We start from the raw sequence: 18,614 nt of genomic DNA, 5'->3' as shown, positions 1-18,614 counted from the left end.
AGAAACGGTTAAGAGATGAAGTCGCCGCAATAGATCGCGAGAGAGTACAGTTAGAGAAGGAACGTAGGATACTCGAGCGCAATAAAAAAACAGATTCAACTTTGGCATCCGACGTAAGAAATATGTTTACGGCACTAAAGAACGAGATGATGCGCGAGATTAAGTTACTCAGGCAAGAGGTCGAGAACAGATGCGCGGGAGCACCTAGTCCGACCTTACCTCCGGGTCAACCGTTTTTTGAGTCTAACGATCGGCATTCTTCATTCAATGAATCCGCACCCGACGTGCATGCAACGCATACGCCCAAGATATCACTTCGCGAAGCAACCGAAGGTTTGCAACACATTTTGACGGTTACAACGTCCCCCTTTCACAATTCGCGCGTGCATGTCGACGCGCCCGCAATATTGTACCGCCTAATTACGAAAAATCACAAACGAGATTATTAATAAACTTCGAGGTCGTGCATATTCCGCAGTAGAAGACGAGCTCTGCGACACGGTAAGCCAGCTAATTGATCTCTTAAACGGAGCGTTTGTGTCCGCTAATACTATAGCTCAGATTTATTCGGCTCCTCTCTCAGAGTATTGTTTTACGCCAATTACAAAGTAAACTGGCTTGCCCGATAATGTTAACATATCTATAAATTAACCAAATGGTTAACTTATTTCAATTCATTGTTTCATATATAAGCAACAATATAAAATCTTCTTGGAAGAATTTATGATCTTAAACAGACATAATTTGCTTAGATGAAGAAAATTTTTTTCGTGTAAGTGCTGTATTGCCGTGATGACATAATTTTAATTTATTATTAAAAATTGTAATTCTATTAACATTATTTTTCAAACGAATATTCGTATCCTAGTAAATTTCTTCATACAATTAAAAATTACAACAGCGCGCGACGAACCGCGGTATCCCGTATACCAACCGTATAAGCGCAAGGGATACCATTTCTGTCAGTTTCTCGAGCGTCGCGATTCCGTGTCTTCTCTCTCGATCCAGCATCGAGTGAGGAAGATGCGGTATCAAAACGCTCTCCACTACTTTCTGCCGGCACCCCGTCCTCCGCCGCGCTGCCACAAAACACGTACGTGCGCGCCTCGCGTAGATCGCGTGTGTGCGGCAGCCGAGCGTCAGCGCGGAGAGACACCATTTATGCCGGTGCGTGTACATGCAAGTACCACACGACGTCAATTTTACTATAGTTCCATTGCTCACATTTACAACTTATATAGTTAAATTGCAAATGGTGAGTGATGCCGCAGCAGTTGCATGCACAAGTTGCTCGATGTCCGCACGTCTTTGAAGCAATGCCTTCCACGGTTCGTAGAATTATTTGATTGCTTCGGTTGTCTCCGATAATTAATTCGACAAAGAAAATCGGCCCTGCGCTGATCCCAATGTCAAGATATTTATAAGCTGTAGGAGTCAATGCGAATCTCCTTCCCAGAATGCGAGGCGTATACTTTGGTTACAAAGGTGATCTGTAAATAAAAAAATAAGGATGAGTGAGTTGTAGAAAATAAGAAAAAATATAAAAATATTTATGTAAAAGTATGTATAGATACTTACAATTTTTTTTCACACGCTTCAGCCTGGATTGGAACGTAGTAATTCGCCATCTTTTACATTCTTTTTCGTTATTTCATTGACTGATACTCCGATGCTAGATCCGTTCATACGAGCAACTAATGTACGACTAATCGCAAATTTTAACGTTTTTAGAAATAAGGTTTTATGGAATTTGAAGAGGAGGAAAACATTCCTTCTTTTCCCAGGAATTTAATCGTTGCCGCTTAAACATGTTGCAGCACGTATACGGATAATTTTGAACTCGTAAAATGCTTTGTTAATTTTCCTTATAAGCAATATCTCATCTAACACCTTCATAAATATAATGGAAAACCTTTCCGTTTGATCTTTTCGAACAATAGTTTCGTATTTGATCCAAGTAAAAGATCGATGCATCGGTCATCACGAGTTTCCTTCTTTGTAAGAAAACCAAAATTAATCGATATATTTCACACAAACGTTCTTGCAAATTGTGTGTCACTTAAAAAAAAAATCACCTATAATGTTGAAGAGAAGATCCTTTTGACCTACAATAGTTAGTCGCCTTTTGTAGCGAACGCATCGTTTGTGTCAAAAATGAAAACTTTTAAGAGTACAACTGTATGTGACATTTTTGCGTGTAACAGAATGTGCTATTTTAATCGCAAATTTTAAATAAAAGAAATGGAAAATCGTGCAAATATCGACGAAGACGTATTTTTCGAGAATATCGCGAACATAGATCCCGAAAATCACGTAGACAATGATAACGAAGCTTTCGAAGAAGTGAATTTTGAAGACATTTTGGACGAAGAAGAAGAAGAAAAAGAAGAAGAAGAAGAAGAAGACGAGACGTTCTCCGACGATAACGGTTACAACAGTGATCATAGTGAGCACCTTGAGGATTGCATGGAAAGAGATGTGCCATCTGCTATGCAACTCAATGCTCTGCATATGACTACGAAAGTTTGCAAGATATCAGTTTATTATATGTTTACTCTCCATGAAGATTATACTCAAGTAACATGTACTTCATGCATGATGGAAGGTGATCTCGCGGACTTTGGATTAGCGCAAGTCATTCGACTCCATCAAACTGGGCCTTATATTGAGCTGTCTAGCAAGTATTGCGAATGCTGCCGAAAACCAACGTTTATAAACATTCCGTGCAACATGTGCCCAATGTGTATGCCAACCCAATAAAAAACTGAAAAAATGGAAAACATTGAGCAAATGGAACGTGAATTGCTCGAGCAATGCTCGCAGGTTGCGACTTTGGTGGAGTTTTTTGCGTGGCTGCAACGATGTGACGAGTACCTCAAACAGTTTGAAGAACGCTGTAGTGCCAAGTGTCCTCGACTCGCTATTGGGCATAAACAATTTCTAGTTGCAAAAATCACGCGACTCGCTAGTGCAAAGACTTAGTTAGAGAAACGTTTTATACACGTTGATGGTAGTGGTGGATACGCGAGCACTAGTGCCGATGATAAGAAAGCGCTCGTATGGCGTGAGATTAACGCCGCGTTCAAGAGCCGCATTTTGACCGACGCGGTGATTAATATGGACTATATCAAGCCGCGACAATTTTTGGAGGACGCCAGTGATATGGTTATTGAGCATGTGCAAGACGCTATCCAGAAACATGATGATGTAAAAGTGAATACTGTGTTTAACGGTGAGTTTGTGAACACTCATGGTGAACGCGATAATAAAAATATCGCAACAAAAAATAATGAACTTTACCAAACGTCGAATGTGCGTGAGTGGTACGAGCGCGCGTCATCGATGTCACGTTGGCGATGCTCGATGAGTTCCAGGAACGCGAAAGCGGATGGGCTCTCATGCGAATCCAGAATCTAACTGTAAACATTAATAAACTTAATCCCATGCACGCGGGATGTGAAATTGAGTTACCACGCGAAATTATATTGAAGACAGCAGTGGTCAATTTGAAATCTATGGACAATGCGTGTTTCGCATGGTCAGTGCTTGCCGCTTTGTATCCAGCCAAACATCATGTGGATCAAATATCTTCGTATCCGCATTATAAAACAGTGTTAAATCTCGAAGGCATTGAGTTTCCGATGACGCTAAAGTAAATTAAAAAATTTGAACGCTTAAACAATGTATCGATCAACGTATATTGCATCGAGAAGAAAACATATGATATTTTGATTCTTCCAATTTGACTTACTGATAAGAAAATAGACAAGCACGTAAATTTGTTGTACGTGCAAAAAGATAATGACGTGGGCCACTTCGTATGGATCAAGAATCTGTCCCGCCTCGTTAGCTCACAACTCAACAAACATGGTCATAAAAAATATTTTTGCGATCGGTAAGCATATGAATAAATAAAAAAGTATGCAAAAAATTTAAAACATATTTAAATTATTTTCTTTATTTTACAGATGTCTGCACTATTTTGGTTTCAACAAAAAATTGCAATCACACATAGTAGACTGTAGAAAAATGAACGACTGTGCCATCCGACTGCCGAGCGAGAAAGACAAATGGCGAATTTGACAACCCATGCAGCAAGGAGCGTGCACTTTTTATCGTTTACGCCGATTTTGAATGTGCTACAGAAGACAGAACCCGAGAAGAAAGTCATGTCATATTACTATCAACATCATCAGGTATTTAGCGTAGGATATTATGTACACTGCTCATACGACAACACGTTGTCGTATTATCGATTTAGTCGCAATAAAGATTGTATCGCGTGGTACGTTGAGCAATTTCAAGACTAGCGAATTGTACATAGTATTTTATTAATTAATACATCGATGAAATTCACGCAAAACGACTGGGCAAAACATAATAGTGCAACGTGTTGCCATATATGCAAGGAACCGTTCACGCCGGATGAAAAGCGGGTACGCGATCATTGCCACCTTACCGGTCGTTACCGAGGTCCAGCTCATTTAATTTGTAATTTAAATTATAAAGATACGCGTTACATCCCCATAGTTTTTCACAATTTAGCTGGTTATGATGCCCATTTTATAATTGAGAAAATATCTAATGCATTTGAAGGCAATATCAATTTGTTGCCTCTAACGAAAGAAAAATATATTTCATTTACTAAACATGTTAAAAGCACCGAGGATAAAAAAACACAGACATACATAAAATTAAGATTTACTGATTCTTTTAAATTTCTAAGTACTGGTCTCGATAAATTAGCATCGTTTCTCAGCAAGGATAAACTACGTGTAACGACGCGAAATTCACATCGCGCACACACATGCAGATGCAATACGTGCATCATAACGAATAGGCGACGGTCAGATGGCGCGGCATAATAAAGCATCAAAAAAGGGACACAAAATAAACAAAAAGGCGAAACTTGGTCGGTCTCGAGCATTTCCGAGTTGCACGCGGTTATTACCCAACGATAAACATCATCCGGACGATGCGGCGCCGATATTACAATTGCAGAGCTGTTGTAAACAACTGTTCTAGGGCAATATCGGTGTCGCCAGTCCTGGGACCGTCGGCGATCGTTTGTCGGCCGATCGTCCTTATTCGCTGCGCTTGGAAATCGGAATCGCCCAATCGGGACAAAGATCTCGAAAATCGGAACCAAGCGGGGTGAGAACGTGGCAATTCCTAAATTAATAAATAAGGGTCTGGAAGGCTCTCCGGCACCTTTTTCTAGTCCGACTTCATCGCGGTAACGACGAGCAAGTATTCGCTCTTCCTGCCGTGCCTCCGCGAGCCGCAACACGTGCATACGCGAGTGCGCCTATTCGATATCCGCGAAAGGTCGTATCTCTGATATGAGCTCAGCGCAAAATACGCTCCTGAGCCGATAACTAAAGGGTGATCGTTGCATGGCGTCGTCGCTCCTCGTTCGGCGAGAATACTCGGCCCACACGAGTAACGCAATAGTGTAACGCGATAACGTAACACAAAAAATATACTGTAAGTGATAATCATTAAATTAAATAAATAAACGAAAACGCAGTGATGAAGATTAAGTTTTTCCCACTAAACACTACGTATAACGCAATGCGAATATTGTAATTTATCTACCAAAAATTTTGATTTACTAACGCAAAAAGGTGTCTTCCCGTATGAGTACATTGACAGTTTTAAAAACTTGGATGAGCCTCGTTTGCCACCGCGCGATTTACTTTTTAGTTCTTTAACCGGCGATACCGTGTCTGAGAAAGACTATACTCACGCCGTTAACGTGTGGCAGCAGTTCTCTATCAAAACCCTGGGCAAATATAGTGATTTATATTTGAAGACTGATGTCTTGTTATTGGCAGATATTTTCGAGAACTTTCGCGATAGTTGCATTACTAGTTACGGACTCGATCCAGCGCATTATTACACATTGCTCGGTTACACATGGATACAATGTTAAAATATACGTGTATCAAATTTAAATTGCTCACCGACATTGATATGGTAATGTTTATCGAACGTGGAATACGTGGCGGTCTTAGCCAATGTTCTGGCAGATAAGCGCATGCCAATAATAAGTACCTGCAGTCGTACGATCCATTGAAATCATCGTCATATTTAATGTACTTTGATGTAAACAATTTGTACGGCTTTGCGATGTGCCAACCGCTGTCTTACGGCGAATTTCGATGGGTTGAAGACGTTGAGAATTTTGACGTAAACGCGATTTTATCAGATTCGCCCATGGGTTATATTCTAGAGGTTGATTTGGAATATCCACAAAATCTCCACGATGCGCACGCCGATTTACCGTTCTGCCCTATACGCGATAAACCACCCGGCAAGCGACAAGCTTCTCGTGACACTATATGATAAAAAGCGATACGTAATTCATTATCGAAAATTGCAGCAATATACTCGTCACGGTCTTCGCCTAACAAAAATTCACCGCGCGCTACAATTTGTGCAATCTCCATGGCTTCGCGATTATATAGAATTAAACACTAAATTTAGAACTTATGCAACAAATAATTTTGAAAAAAATTTATATAAACTAATGAATAACGCAGTATTCGCAAAACCATGGAAAACGTACGCAATCACGTTGATGTAAAATTATTGACAAAATGGGATAGGAGATTTGGTGCGAAAGCAATGATTTCGAAACCAAATTTTCACAGCCGCAGTGTCTTTGCAGAAAACTTGGTTGTCATCAAAATGAGTAAACTCGAGGTAAAGTTTAACAAGCCGATTTATGTGGGTATGTGTATACTTGACGTATCAAAAGTTTGCTTGTATGAATTTCATCACGAGTACATGTTACCACTGTATCGTGAAAAATGTAAGATTATGTACACCGACACAGATAGTCTTATATATTACGTAGAATGCGATGATATATACAGCATAATGAAACGCGATATCAATAAATTTAATACGAGCGATTATCCATCTAATAATGCATATGATATACCTCTCGCAAATAAAAAAGTACCAGGTTTAATGAAGGACGAGAATAACGGTGCGATTATGACTGAATTCGCAGGATTTAGAGCGAAAATGTACGCGTTGCGCGTCGACGGTAAAAAAGACACGAAAAAAGTCAAAGGTGTCAAAAGTAACGTCGTAACGCGAATAATAACGTTCAATGATTACACGCAATGTCTATTTAACGAGATTGAAATGACTCGTCGCCAATCGTGTATAAGATCGAAATTGCACAATGTATATACTGTATCCGAGACAAAAGTCGCTCTAAGTCCTTACGATGATAAGAGATACATTGTGCCTAATTCTACCGACACATTCCCATGGGGGCATTATAAAATACCATTGTAATACATATATTTCATAAATAAACAACACATTTTTGTATTTTTTATACTTTTTATATTTCACAATGTCGATACATAATATGTTTTTTATATTGTAGTAAACATGAGTATAATAATAATGTAACGTATAATTTATTTTACAACACACTATTCTTGTGTATCCATGAATTGTGTGAATTGTCAAATCCAAGCCATTTCACATAAATCTCATCCCCCCTTTTACGCAACACTTTTTCAACGAGATACACGTCAGGATGAGTAGCACGATGCAACTCGTACTCGTAGAATTCTCCGGCAATAGGTTTTCCCTTGTAATCTTCTAGTAGATAAGTCACAGGATTAGTTATTTGTACTTTGGCAATTTTAAACACCTCGGTTGTCCAATTGGGCGTATATCCTTTCTCAAAAACTGTCTTGTACTTGCTAACGTGTACCGAATCGCCTACTTTGAATTTTGCAGGACCCGCAATCTTAACGTGACTATACACCGTGTCCAACAGCTTTTCAGCAACAGCGGTAGTAACATCGATGGGCCGCATACCGATTGTTCGATGCTTTCGCGCATTATAGTTTGACACGAGGCGTGGTAACAAGTCGATCTATTTATAGTTTCCATTGAGCGTAAATTGTTTCCACATGTCGTTCTTCAAAGTCCGGTTGAACCGTTCAACGATGAATGCTTTCAACACTGAATACGTGGAATAATGGTTGATGTCATGTTCTTCAAGAGTTTCTGCACATCAGCGTTGTAAAACTCCTTGCCCATATCCGTCTGTAAGTTTTTCGGACATCTTCCGCTCTCTCGAATTATTCTGGCGATAGCTTCAACCGTCTCTCTTCCACCCTTGACTTTAAGCGGTATGGTCCATGCAAACTTGCTCAACGCATCGATGACGGTGAGTATGTAGTGATAGCCTCTGTTAGAGCTTGAGTACGAACGCATCTCGACCACATCAGCTTGCCGCATATCGTCGTATCCCCGAATTATAACGCGTCTTCGTGGAAAATTTCTTCTTGTAGAGCAGTTCTTTCACCAGTCGTCGCCTTTTGGCACTAACATTTCGTTTTTCTTTACGCCTATCTGATGACATCATGTTTCACACCCAACTGTGGTTCTTTGACGTTTCGTTCACGTTATATTTAACGTTCATGTACGTTCTTTGGCGTTTTGTTCATGTTTTAGCGATTTGTTTAAGTTATATTTAACGTTCTCTGACGTTTCGTTCATGTTTTTAACATTTAGTTTACGTTATATTTAACGTTCTTGTACGTTTTTTTATCGTTAATGTCAAACGCTAACGTTTGTATTATCGTTCTTTGTAGTTTTTATTATTCATTATTTTTTTCTGTCATCCTTCAATAACCTTTGTTTGTTTTCTGGTTTCTGCTAATGAGATATTTTTTCGTAACTATTTTTGGCCTGATCTACGGCCGTTCGATAACCATCCTTCATCCGTTCTTGAGTTTTTTGATAGCAATCCTGAGCCGATCGATAGTTATCAGACAACTGTTCTTGAACCGTTCGATTTTTATTTAGGAACCGTTTGAAATTATTTGCTAGACGTTCGTAACCGTCTTTTCGACGTTCATTGCCGCTCATCTTCTTTCGTTGTTGTTATTGTTTCTGACTCGGCTTTGATAATTATACGTTGAAGCTCGTTTACCGCAGTCCACAATGCTTGCACTCTTTCTCACACAAAGTCTGCCTCTCGTCTAACTCTTTCTGATGATTCGTCAAGGTTTTAATGTGCTGCTCCACGAATAGTTTGTTGGCGGCGTCGGTATCAGTCTCGGGCAGCGCTAGACGACGAATCTTGTGCAATCTCGCGTCAAAGTCCATAGCAACGCGACACAAAGCGTTTTCGCGCACGTAATTTCTTACTATACTGTTCCAACGTTGAGACGAATCATCGCTTCTCCGTTCGAATTGTCCAAATTTGTTGATTGACATTTTTCCAAAGTGAATGATATCTCTCGACTAGTTCGTTTCGACGATACGTGAGTCAATTTATAATGAGACCAGCCTCGCTAAGTTCTTCGATGATAGACAGTATCTCGTTGTCATGTGCATTGTTACCGGCCTGACGCGAAGCTTCGAGCAATCGTAGACAATCTACTAATTCGTTAGGATCGTCCCAATGAACGTAATCAATCGCGTTGTCGTTTAATATCATAGCGCTAGGTAATCCCTTTCCGGATTTATTCTTTCTCTTTGGTGTAGATTCGATCGACATCAATGGTGCAATCACATATCTGTACTTGTATCCTCTGTTGCTATGTAGTCGACTCTGTATGTCGTAATTGCGTCTATGTACGTTAATAGCCAACAATATGCTCTTGTACTTTTGCGAATCATTTTCTGTATAGATGAAATTATCGGGGAGTCTCTTGAAAATCAATTCGTAAATACCGGGTGTACCCGCATATCGCACGCCATCGATAAATATGTTATCACTACTGTTTACGTCAAACTTTTTATTACCAAGCATCATTCCATCCCTGTCGAGACGAACGCCATACACAGTGTCTATAATTTTTTTTTTTCCGTCCCCGCTGAGGAAATCTCCGATGTACTTTTGACCCAGCGAACCCAAATGCTGCGCCAACGCTTTTCTACCTTCCAACGTTTGCATTTGTTGTTGAACAGACGTTCCGAACGAATCGTCTGTGGTTTTAAAAACGTTCTCGGGAGCCTTATTCGCTAATTTTGCAGCATCGTCGTACGTGTGGACGTTATCTTCGGTGAATCCATCGCATCGTTTAACGTATGCCGCATCAATTTGGATGATTCGCTTAACGCGTGATTCACTGAAATGTCTTTTTGTTTCCTCTTCATATTACGCTCTACCGCATCCTTCTTGGTGAATGGCGTTTCAATGTCAACGTCATCGTCATCATCATCATGCGGTTCGTCTTTTATCGCGTGCCAGCTAGAGTTGTCAACGATCTTTCGCAGTGGCTTAATGATTGGTTTAAAGTGACTCTTGATTGCTATATCAATTATACCAGTCTTCAAAGCGTGATGTTTTTTACAGATCGATTTGGTTGTTTTTTCAATCGTTTTCGCGAGCTTCTCACGTTCGCGTATATCTTTGTTTTCAGCCATGTTAACGTTCACGTTGACATATCAATAGCGACTAACCACGTTACGGTATCGCAAATTCGTTAAATCCTCTTCTGTATCGCCTATTAGTAAGCGCACTGTCCTTGTCTATTACTAGAAATCCATACTTTTGTTGCCAACAAGTACGACACAATTCACAAAATTTCTCATACGACATGTCGGTGTTTACATGATCGTTATATACATGTTTGAGGTTGGTACCATCCTGTTTAAATAAGATTAGCAGATTCGCGTTGTCTCGTATGAGATGTTTCGGTATTCTAGCATACGTCTGACAGAGATAGAAGCAGTCAACGTCCGCATGACAACTCATTGCATAGTACTCTTTTATCGTATCTTGCTTGTCGCATGCCACGTCATCAAAAATAAAAATAGAATTTGGAAGCGTTTCGTTCGTCGGAATAACGTCGCTGTTGTTGGAGAATGTAAAATAGCCAATTTCATCTATTGGCGTCAATAAATTCTCCAAGTATTGATATTTCGGTTGTTGCAGCAACTTTGAGTACACGTACACATTTTCAAAGCGCACACCGTGTGGAGTTTCCAACAAGCTTATCAGCACGTTTGTCTTGCCACAATTTGACGGACCGCAGATAATACCGCGTATAGAAATCGGCAGCATGTTTCCATGCTTGCGCACCTTTCTTTCAGACATTAATTGTATCTTGTTGTCAAAATTTGTCACTTTAATCGCCTGCGACTGTTGCACGAACCGCATTTTCACCCCTCTACAATGACAAAAATGAAGAATGGTACCGAAGCTGGCCCCTATTTATAGAGGCGCGTAGTGCAAAATAGTTCAGTACACAAAATGTTTCTTTTTGTGTCGGATGAGTGTGATATATACAGTTTAACCAACGAGCAGTTACAGTACATACCGAAAATTGTCTTGTTGCGAAAATTTAACAATTGCATCGACCACGTGTGGGACAGATTACCCGAGCATATAAAAGCTGATTAGGAGGTTCAACAATATCGTCGGTGTCTAGAACACTATAATTTGCAGCATCATTAAACGCATGTTAACGGACCGGCACCGCTGAAAAAGAATTGTAGTGAATGTCAACAAAACGTAGGGGCTGCGGCGTGTTAAACAGTGCGATAAAGGCACTTCCTTTTAAATTGCACATCCCCGGATATCAGTTTTGCGGCCCAGGAACGCATTTAAAGAAACGGTTGGCTAGGGGCTATCAAGGTATAAATTCATTGGATGCAGCGTGTCGCGAGCACGACATAGCTTATTCGCAAAGCAAAGATCTTGCCGATAGATACGCGGCTGACAATATACTCGCAGTGTCTCAGCGGAAACGCATTACCGCGAGAAACTCGACTGTTGAAGAGAGAGCTTCTGCTACTGCCGTTTGGACAGCTATGAGGACCAAAACAAAAATGGGTATTGGTTTGAAAACAAAGACGAGAAAAAAGAAGAAGACGGCGATAAAAAAACGAATACTTCAAGTGGCAAAACGCGGTGGTATATTACCAATTCTATCGATGTTGGGCACGCTCGAATCCCTCATCGGTGGAGCGGCCACCGTAACTAAAGCGGTAAAGCTACGTCGTCACAATCGCGCGATGGAACAAGGTCGCGGGTTGTATTTGGCTCCTTACAAACAAGGACAGGGATTGTATTTCAGCCCGTACAAACGTGGACAGGGTGTATCAGCAATGGGGGAAAAAAAAAAAAATCGAAGAAGCGTTAAAAATGTCATCAGGTGTAACAACGAACGTGCAATTGGAACAACTGGCAAAACGTATGCGCATTCCGCATTTCAGAGGTGTTTTTATGCGTAACGCATTGCCGATAAGCGGTATACGTGAAAGCGAGAGCGGTATTATAAATCTGGACGATGTGGTGGGCCCTGGCACTCATTGGGTAGCGTACGCAAAGAAAGACAATCACGTGGTATATTTTGATAGCTTAGGTAATCTTCGACCACCTAAAGAACTCGTAAGATATTTTGGAGACGATGTGATACAAAAATACAGTACAATCACACACCTTATCAACGTTACCATCAAAGCAATTGTGGGCAACTGTGTCTACAGTTTCTTCAAACGGTTTATGCGCGCAAATTTAAAGCCTGGTAGTGCGATATTTAACTCAGTATTCATCGGACAGTTTTTCAATCATGTCGGTGATACTGACACTAACCGGGAAAAGCAGCGTTCTCGCTACAACCTACTTTCCAGCCATAGATTTGAGTGACAATGATTACGAGCTTGGTCTAATGAACTTTGAAACTTACAACATGATAGCGAACGTGACTGCTTCGAATAATAAATTTTATTTTGATGAAGACGATGTTGAAATTACGATTCCCGAGGGATCGTATGAACTGCAAGCCACAAATGAGTTTAAAAGACGCACAATTTGACGAAAACGTTTGCAATATGCGATTCATGATGGTAAAAAACACGACATCGATGGTAACGATGAGAATGAAGATTTTTCCGATAGTACTTCGCGCAAATAACAATACGATGAAGAGCGAGATAAAATGCGCCTATAGAATAAATTTTAGCAAACCTAACAACATTGGATCGCTACTGGGATTTTCTTCAAATCGTATATTACAACCGCGAAAATGGCACAAGTCGGAGGTACCGATTAATATTCTGAACGTAAACGTCATTCTTATAGAATGCAATGTCCTCGAGCGCGTATAGCAACAACAAGCGTGTTCATACGATACATGAATTTTCGCCTAAGGTACCCGGGTATAAATTGTCGGAAACGCCGTTACAGATCATTTATCTGCCAATCACCGTGCAGAGCATTTTGGACTTGACGATACGCATTGTCGACCAATACGGACGGCTGCTAGACTTTCGAGAAGAAGAAATCACCGTCAGATTACACATACGACGGCTACGACGATAAAACGTGTGTATACGTGCAGCGTATGAGATGCTTGTTTTGAAAGGCACAGTCACAGATAACAGTATTTACGAAGCCAATATTTGGTAGCAAATTTCAATCATCCAATTGCATTCATAAGAAGAGAAAGCTCAACGCGTCGAACATTGCATTTTTACAATCTTTGGGATTTGCAGTACGAAACGTGTAAAATGACTGACATTCTCAATATCGGAGATGAGCCAATCTTCGACGATCGTATCGTCAAGATTGAGACTCACTCGTACAATCCATACACCAACACTGCGTTTGGATATAGCGACGAAATAAGGATACATACACAGAAGCAGGATTTATACACGTTGCCGTACGAAAGTTTTCTTTACATCGAGGGAAAACTTAAAATAAAAGAACCAACTGAGGGATCCAATGTGGTGTTAGGAAATAATTACATCGCGTTCATGTTCGATGAGATTCGATATGAACTCAATGGCGTAGAGGTTGATCGCTTCAGAAACGTTGGAATAACCAGCACGCTCAAGAACTATGTTACTATGTCATCCGACAGAAGCGTAATCGCGAGAAATGCCGGCTGGGATCCATGGAATCCTCCAAATGGATATTTTAATTTTTGTGTACCGCTCAACATGCTATTAGGATTTTGCGAAGGTTATAGACGTGTGGTGATTAACACTCGTCACGAGTTGATTTTAATACGATCACGCAATGACAACAATTGTCTAATGGCGATCCAGCGCTGCAGCCGGAAATCGAATTGCTCAAAGTACAGTGGCGAATGCCGCATGTGTCGTTGAGTGAGAAAAATAAACTGTCGATGCTACGTGCACTAGAAAGTGGGAAATACCTGAGCATGGCTTTTCGCTCCTGGGATCTGTACGAGTTTCCACTATTGCAGCTCACAACAAAGCATTCGTGGGCCATCAAGACCGCTACTCAGCTGGAGAAACCGCGATATGTCATCTTCGCTTTGCAGACTGGTCGGAAAAACAATATGTCCGAGAATGCTAGTCGATTTGACCATTGCAAGTTAAACAACGTAAAACTTTACCTGAACTCGGAATGCTACCCCTATGAAGATATGAATCTAGATTTTAATAGAAACAAATGGGCTATTCTCTACGACGCGTATGCACGTTTCTGTAAAACTTATTACAAATATGATTATCTCGAGCCTAATCAAACTGTTACGATGTTTCGACAAAATGGCCCTTTCATAATTATCGATTGTTGTCGGCAAAACGAATCGATCAAGAGCGCAACCGTGGATGTGAGATTGGAATTCGACACTATGGAGAACATACCAGAAAACACCACTGCCTTTTGTTTGATCTTGCATGATCGATTAATCGAATACTGCCCACTGACCAACGTTGTGCGCAAAATCACGTAAAATACGGAGGCATATAAAGATTGAAACGTTTTGCGATGAGAAGCAGTCTTCGTTTCGACATGATTGTGCCAACGTTCGTGGACCTGCAAGGTTTTCCCCTTGGAGGATTACGCAGTTTCATCGTCAAAGAGTTCGCTGCTCTTAGAGAAGGACGAGTTCTTTATCACTACATGTTCAAGAATCAAAGACCTTAGGATTGGCTGATGAAATCCGAAAGATCCTGCTGTTGCTGGCTGACTGCGTGTCACCATGGCTTAAGTTGGGAAGATGGGACAGTTCCGTACAAATCAGCGAAACAGTTGATTACACAAGCAATATATGCCACAATAAAGAACGACGACAACGATGACGACGACGACGACGACGACGACTGTGACGACGACGCCGACGACGCCGACACTGACGACGACGACGACGACGACAACGATGACGATAATGACACCGACAGCGGTGGCGACGGCTGCAAAGATCTCGTATACGTCAAAGGATTTGAAAAAATAGAATGGTTGAAGGATTTGCTCGATGTTGATGCTGGAGATAATGTAATCATCGAGACAATGGATGCTGATTACGAAAACATGAAATCTTGAATAAATTAGATGCTACTAATACTACGCAATATGGAAAACATCGTAATAACAAGAATTGTGCATTATAAAATATATACAAAATGTATAATTGGTGGTCACAACGCCAAAAAGAATTGCAAGATTTTGAAAATTAAAAAATTAAAATAAAGGTTAAAGATTTTTTTCTTTTTCCTTTCCCTGTAATTTAAGAAGATCGACGTATATCTAACAATAAGTTACGTTTCGTCTGTTGGGCAACGCCAAAAAAACGCGAGAGTCTTTGTCTTTTTATTTACATTTTTGACGCATAACCCTTTGTAGTAAGGGGTCTCCAAAAATGAATTTGTTGTCCAGTCGTGAAAATTCTATATTTTGTGGGAGAAAGTCAAGTATAGTTATTCTTTTACATTTTTGAGCTCGAGCACACTTTTCGATCAGTTTTAAAACAGATCGGCAGTGAAAAGCTCAGCAGCAAGAACATTTCTCCAATTGAAATCAACAAGTTTTTTTTTTTTAATGTAGACATGGAGCAATACATGGAGAGACTATACCCATTATTGCAAACATATCTTGCAAATGCTGTAAGTATTTAAGTATAAGTAATTGTTTAAAAAATTATATTTAACATGTTGACTGCCACGCGTGTTTATAATAAAATCCTCGTTAGGTTACACGCGTCGCTATAAGCAAGCTGTCGCACGAAGCGAATAAACCATTTATGATTCAATAGTTTTATTATTACATTCTGTGGAATATCTGTCCATATATTTTCGAAGATTTTTTGTAAATGATTAAATAAGCGTCACCTGAATACGAGAAATGCGACCCAATGAAAACTTTTGTTGTCACCCAAATACGAATGATGTGGCAATCAACGTAATAAATGTACATTTAAAAAATTTCATTTCAAATTTTATGCATCTTATGGTGCATAACGAAGAGGAGTTAATTGTGCCAATTTGGCACATTTGGAATCTGCGCGTGATTGGCCTCCAGGTAAATTATTATTATTATTAATTTATTAGTTTAATATATTACACAAGTGCATTATTAATCTTAGCAATTTTTTAACTTTTTTTAGAATATTCGGCCAGCAGACGTGTCCGTACGAGGACACGTAAAGATTGAAAAAGAAAAAGAGGTGCATTATTTGCGATCGTTAGATCACGATTACAACACATACGAGTACATATGGGAAAGAGATGGCCTGGAGGACAAGTGGGATCTCTTTGGAGAGAAGCCGTACGAGGAGGAAAAGTGATGGGGTAACCCAGGGGAACTTGTACCTTATAAAATTATTTATGAAATTTTATAAAAATAAATAAAAATTTTTGAAATTAAATAAATATTTTATACGATGCTTTAATAAATGCAAAAATGAAAAGTTTTTTAAAATAATGTCTAATATTATTTCTATTATTTACTTTCCCATACTAAGCAGGTATCAAATACTTTTGACCTATTTTTTTTGTGACACGTTCTACCCATTAACAGCGGTCAAGGGTCTCATCTCGTTCGGAGATGAATACCTGATTATTTGTCTTGCCATAAAATTCCATTTTCATGTCAAAATCGCACACAATTTTTTTCGCTATATTTTCGAGCTTGGAGCCGTTCTGTCATCAGTTAGTCTTATTCAAGCTCTCGAAGCAGTTCGAGTTTACAAATATAAAAGCCAAAGATTGCGAAAATGAGTGAGCATGCAATTCTTGACGTGGAAAGCGAATTTGAAGTGCGCGATGAGGGAAGTGATTCTGACCTGGGTGAAGATGAACTAAGAGCAGTTATGCAAAATGTGCTTAGATCTTCCATAATTAATATTCTGGAAGATATCCTCCCTTTCCTCAATAGAAGGACGATAATGCAGATTGTTCGACTTGCGGTGGGGATCCTTCAGCAGCGCGAGAGAAGCGAGAGGAATGTTCCCGAACTTAAGGTGGAAGAGTAACACCGCCAGTAAGTAATATTATTTTTCAATTGCAATTTTTATATGTTAATCACGTTGTGATATTAAATTTTTTCCTATTTTTATGTTACAAAATAAAACTACAAGTAGAAAAACGATGGAGACGAGGGACATCTTTCTAAATCCTTGAAAAACGGCTAGGAGTGATGGAGCTAACACAGGGGATTATTTCACAAAATAAAAGAATTAAATATATTTCGTAGAATTTGTAATTTAAAAAAATAAAAATGTTAAATTTTAATACATACTTTAAATCTAGAAATGATTTCCTTTGTCCGCCTTTCCTGTTTAATATATATATATATATATATATATATATATATATATATATATATATATATATATATATATATATATAAATGCGAGCAAGCGAACAATAGCCGCATCGCGTGCGGCCAAAAGCGAGCGAGAGAATATGCATGCATGGCGTATAGAAATAATACTATTCGTAGTAAAATTGTACTATTCGTAGTATTTGTAGTAAACTGTCCGCAGCGGGGGGTACGAGCAAAAACATTACCCCGTACGGACCCGTAAAGATTCGTCTGCAACGTGGGTGCCATTAATTAAAACATATATTAAATCTAAAAGTTTGCCCTAAAAATGATTTGCACTTTTCCTGCTTAGTATATATAAAAAAAAATGCGAGCGAGCGAACAATAGCCGCAACGCGTGTGGTCGAAAACATGCGACTGACGGAATAGCGTGCCGCAACGGGGGGTGCGAAAACATTACCCAGGTAAAGATTCGTCGTCTACAGCATTGGCGACAAATGTACGGGTTTTAAATGATGGGTCATAAAATATTTCCTGACAACAGAAGAGAAAAAAACGTTTCTTCTTCCTAAAATGCTGAAACAAATTTTTAATACAAAAATTTAAACAATATGTAAAAGAGAGATCGACAAGAGAGGAGAGAGAGAGAGAGAGAGAGAGAGAGAGAGAGAGAGAGAGAGAGAGAGAGCGATACGTTTTTCTAAATATTTGTGAAATAAATATTTTAATACAAAAAAACCTAAACTATATGGGAAAGAGGGAGAGGGAGAAGGAGAAGAATACGTTTTATTCCCAAATAATTGTTAAACTAATTTTAATAAATTGATATAAAATTTATATTAAATTAATATTAGGTTAATATTAACCTAATATAAACATAATAAAAATTTATATTAATTTATTAAAATTAATTTATCAATTATTCGAGAAAAAACACTATGGAAGAGAGAGAAAGAGAGGGAAAAAGAGAGGGAGAGAGAAAGGGATACGTTCTATTCCCACATAATTGTTATTTGCTAAACTACTTTTCAATAAAATTTCATATAAAATTTATATTAAGTTTATATTAGGTTAATATCAACCTAATATAAACATAATA

General features: G+C 39.2%; 1 protein-coding gene across 1 annotated transcript; it reads right to left on the bottom strand.

Annotated features, from left to right (window-relative positions):
* Positions 1 to 7,447: 7,447 nt before the first annotated feature.
* Positions 7,448 to 7,849, bottom strand: LOC105204261. The gene has a single exon (XM_011173319.1). The coding sequence runs from the start codon at positions 7,847 to 7,849 to the stop codon at positions 7,448 to 7,450; it is 402 nt and encodes a 133-aa protein (XP_011171621.1).
* Between the last annotated feature and the right edge of the window lie 10,765 nt (positions 7,850 to 18,614).

The sequence above is a fragment of the Solenopsis invicta genome, chromosome 14 (assembly GCF_016802725.1).
Source record: "Solenopsis invicta isolate M01_SB chromosome 14, UNIL_Sinv_3.0, whole genome shotgun sequence".
Lineage (NCBI taxonomy): Eukaryota > Metazoa > Arthropoda > Insecta > Hymenoptera > Formicidae > Solenopsis > Solenopsis invicta.
The sequence above is the reverse complement of the archived record's forward strand: the minus strand, read 5'-3'. Positions and strand labels throughout refer to the sequence as shown.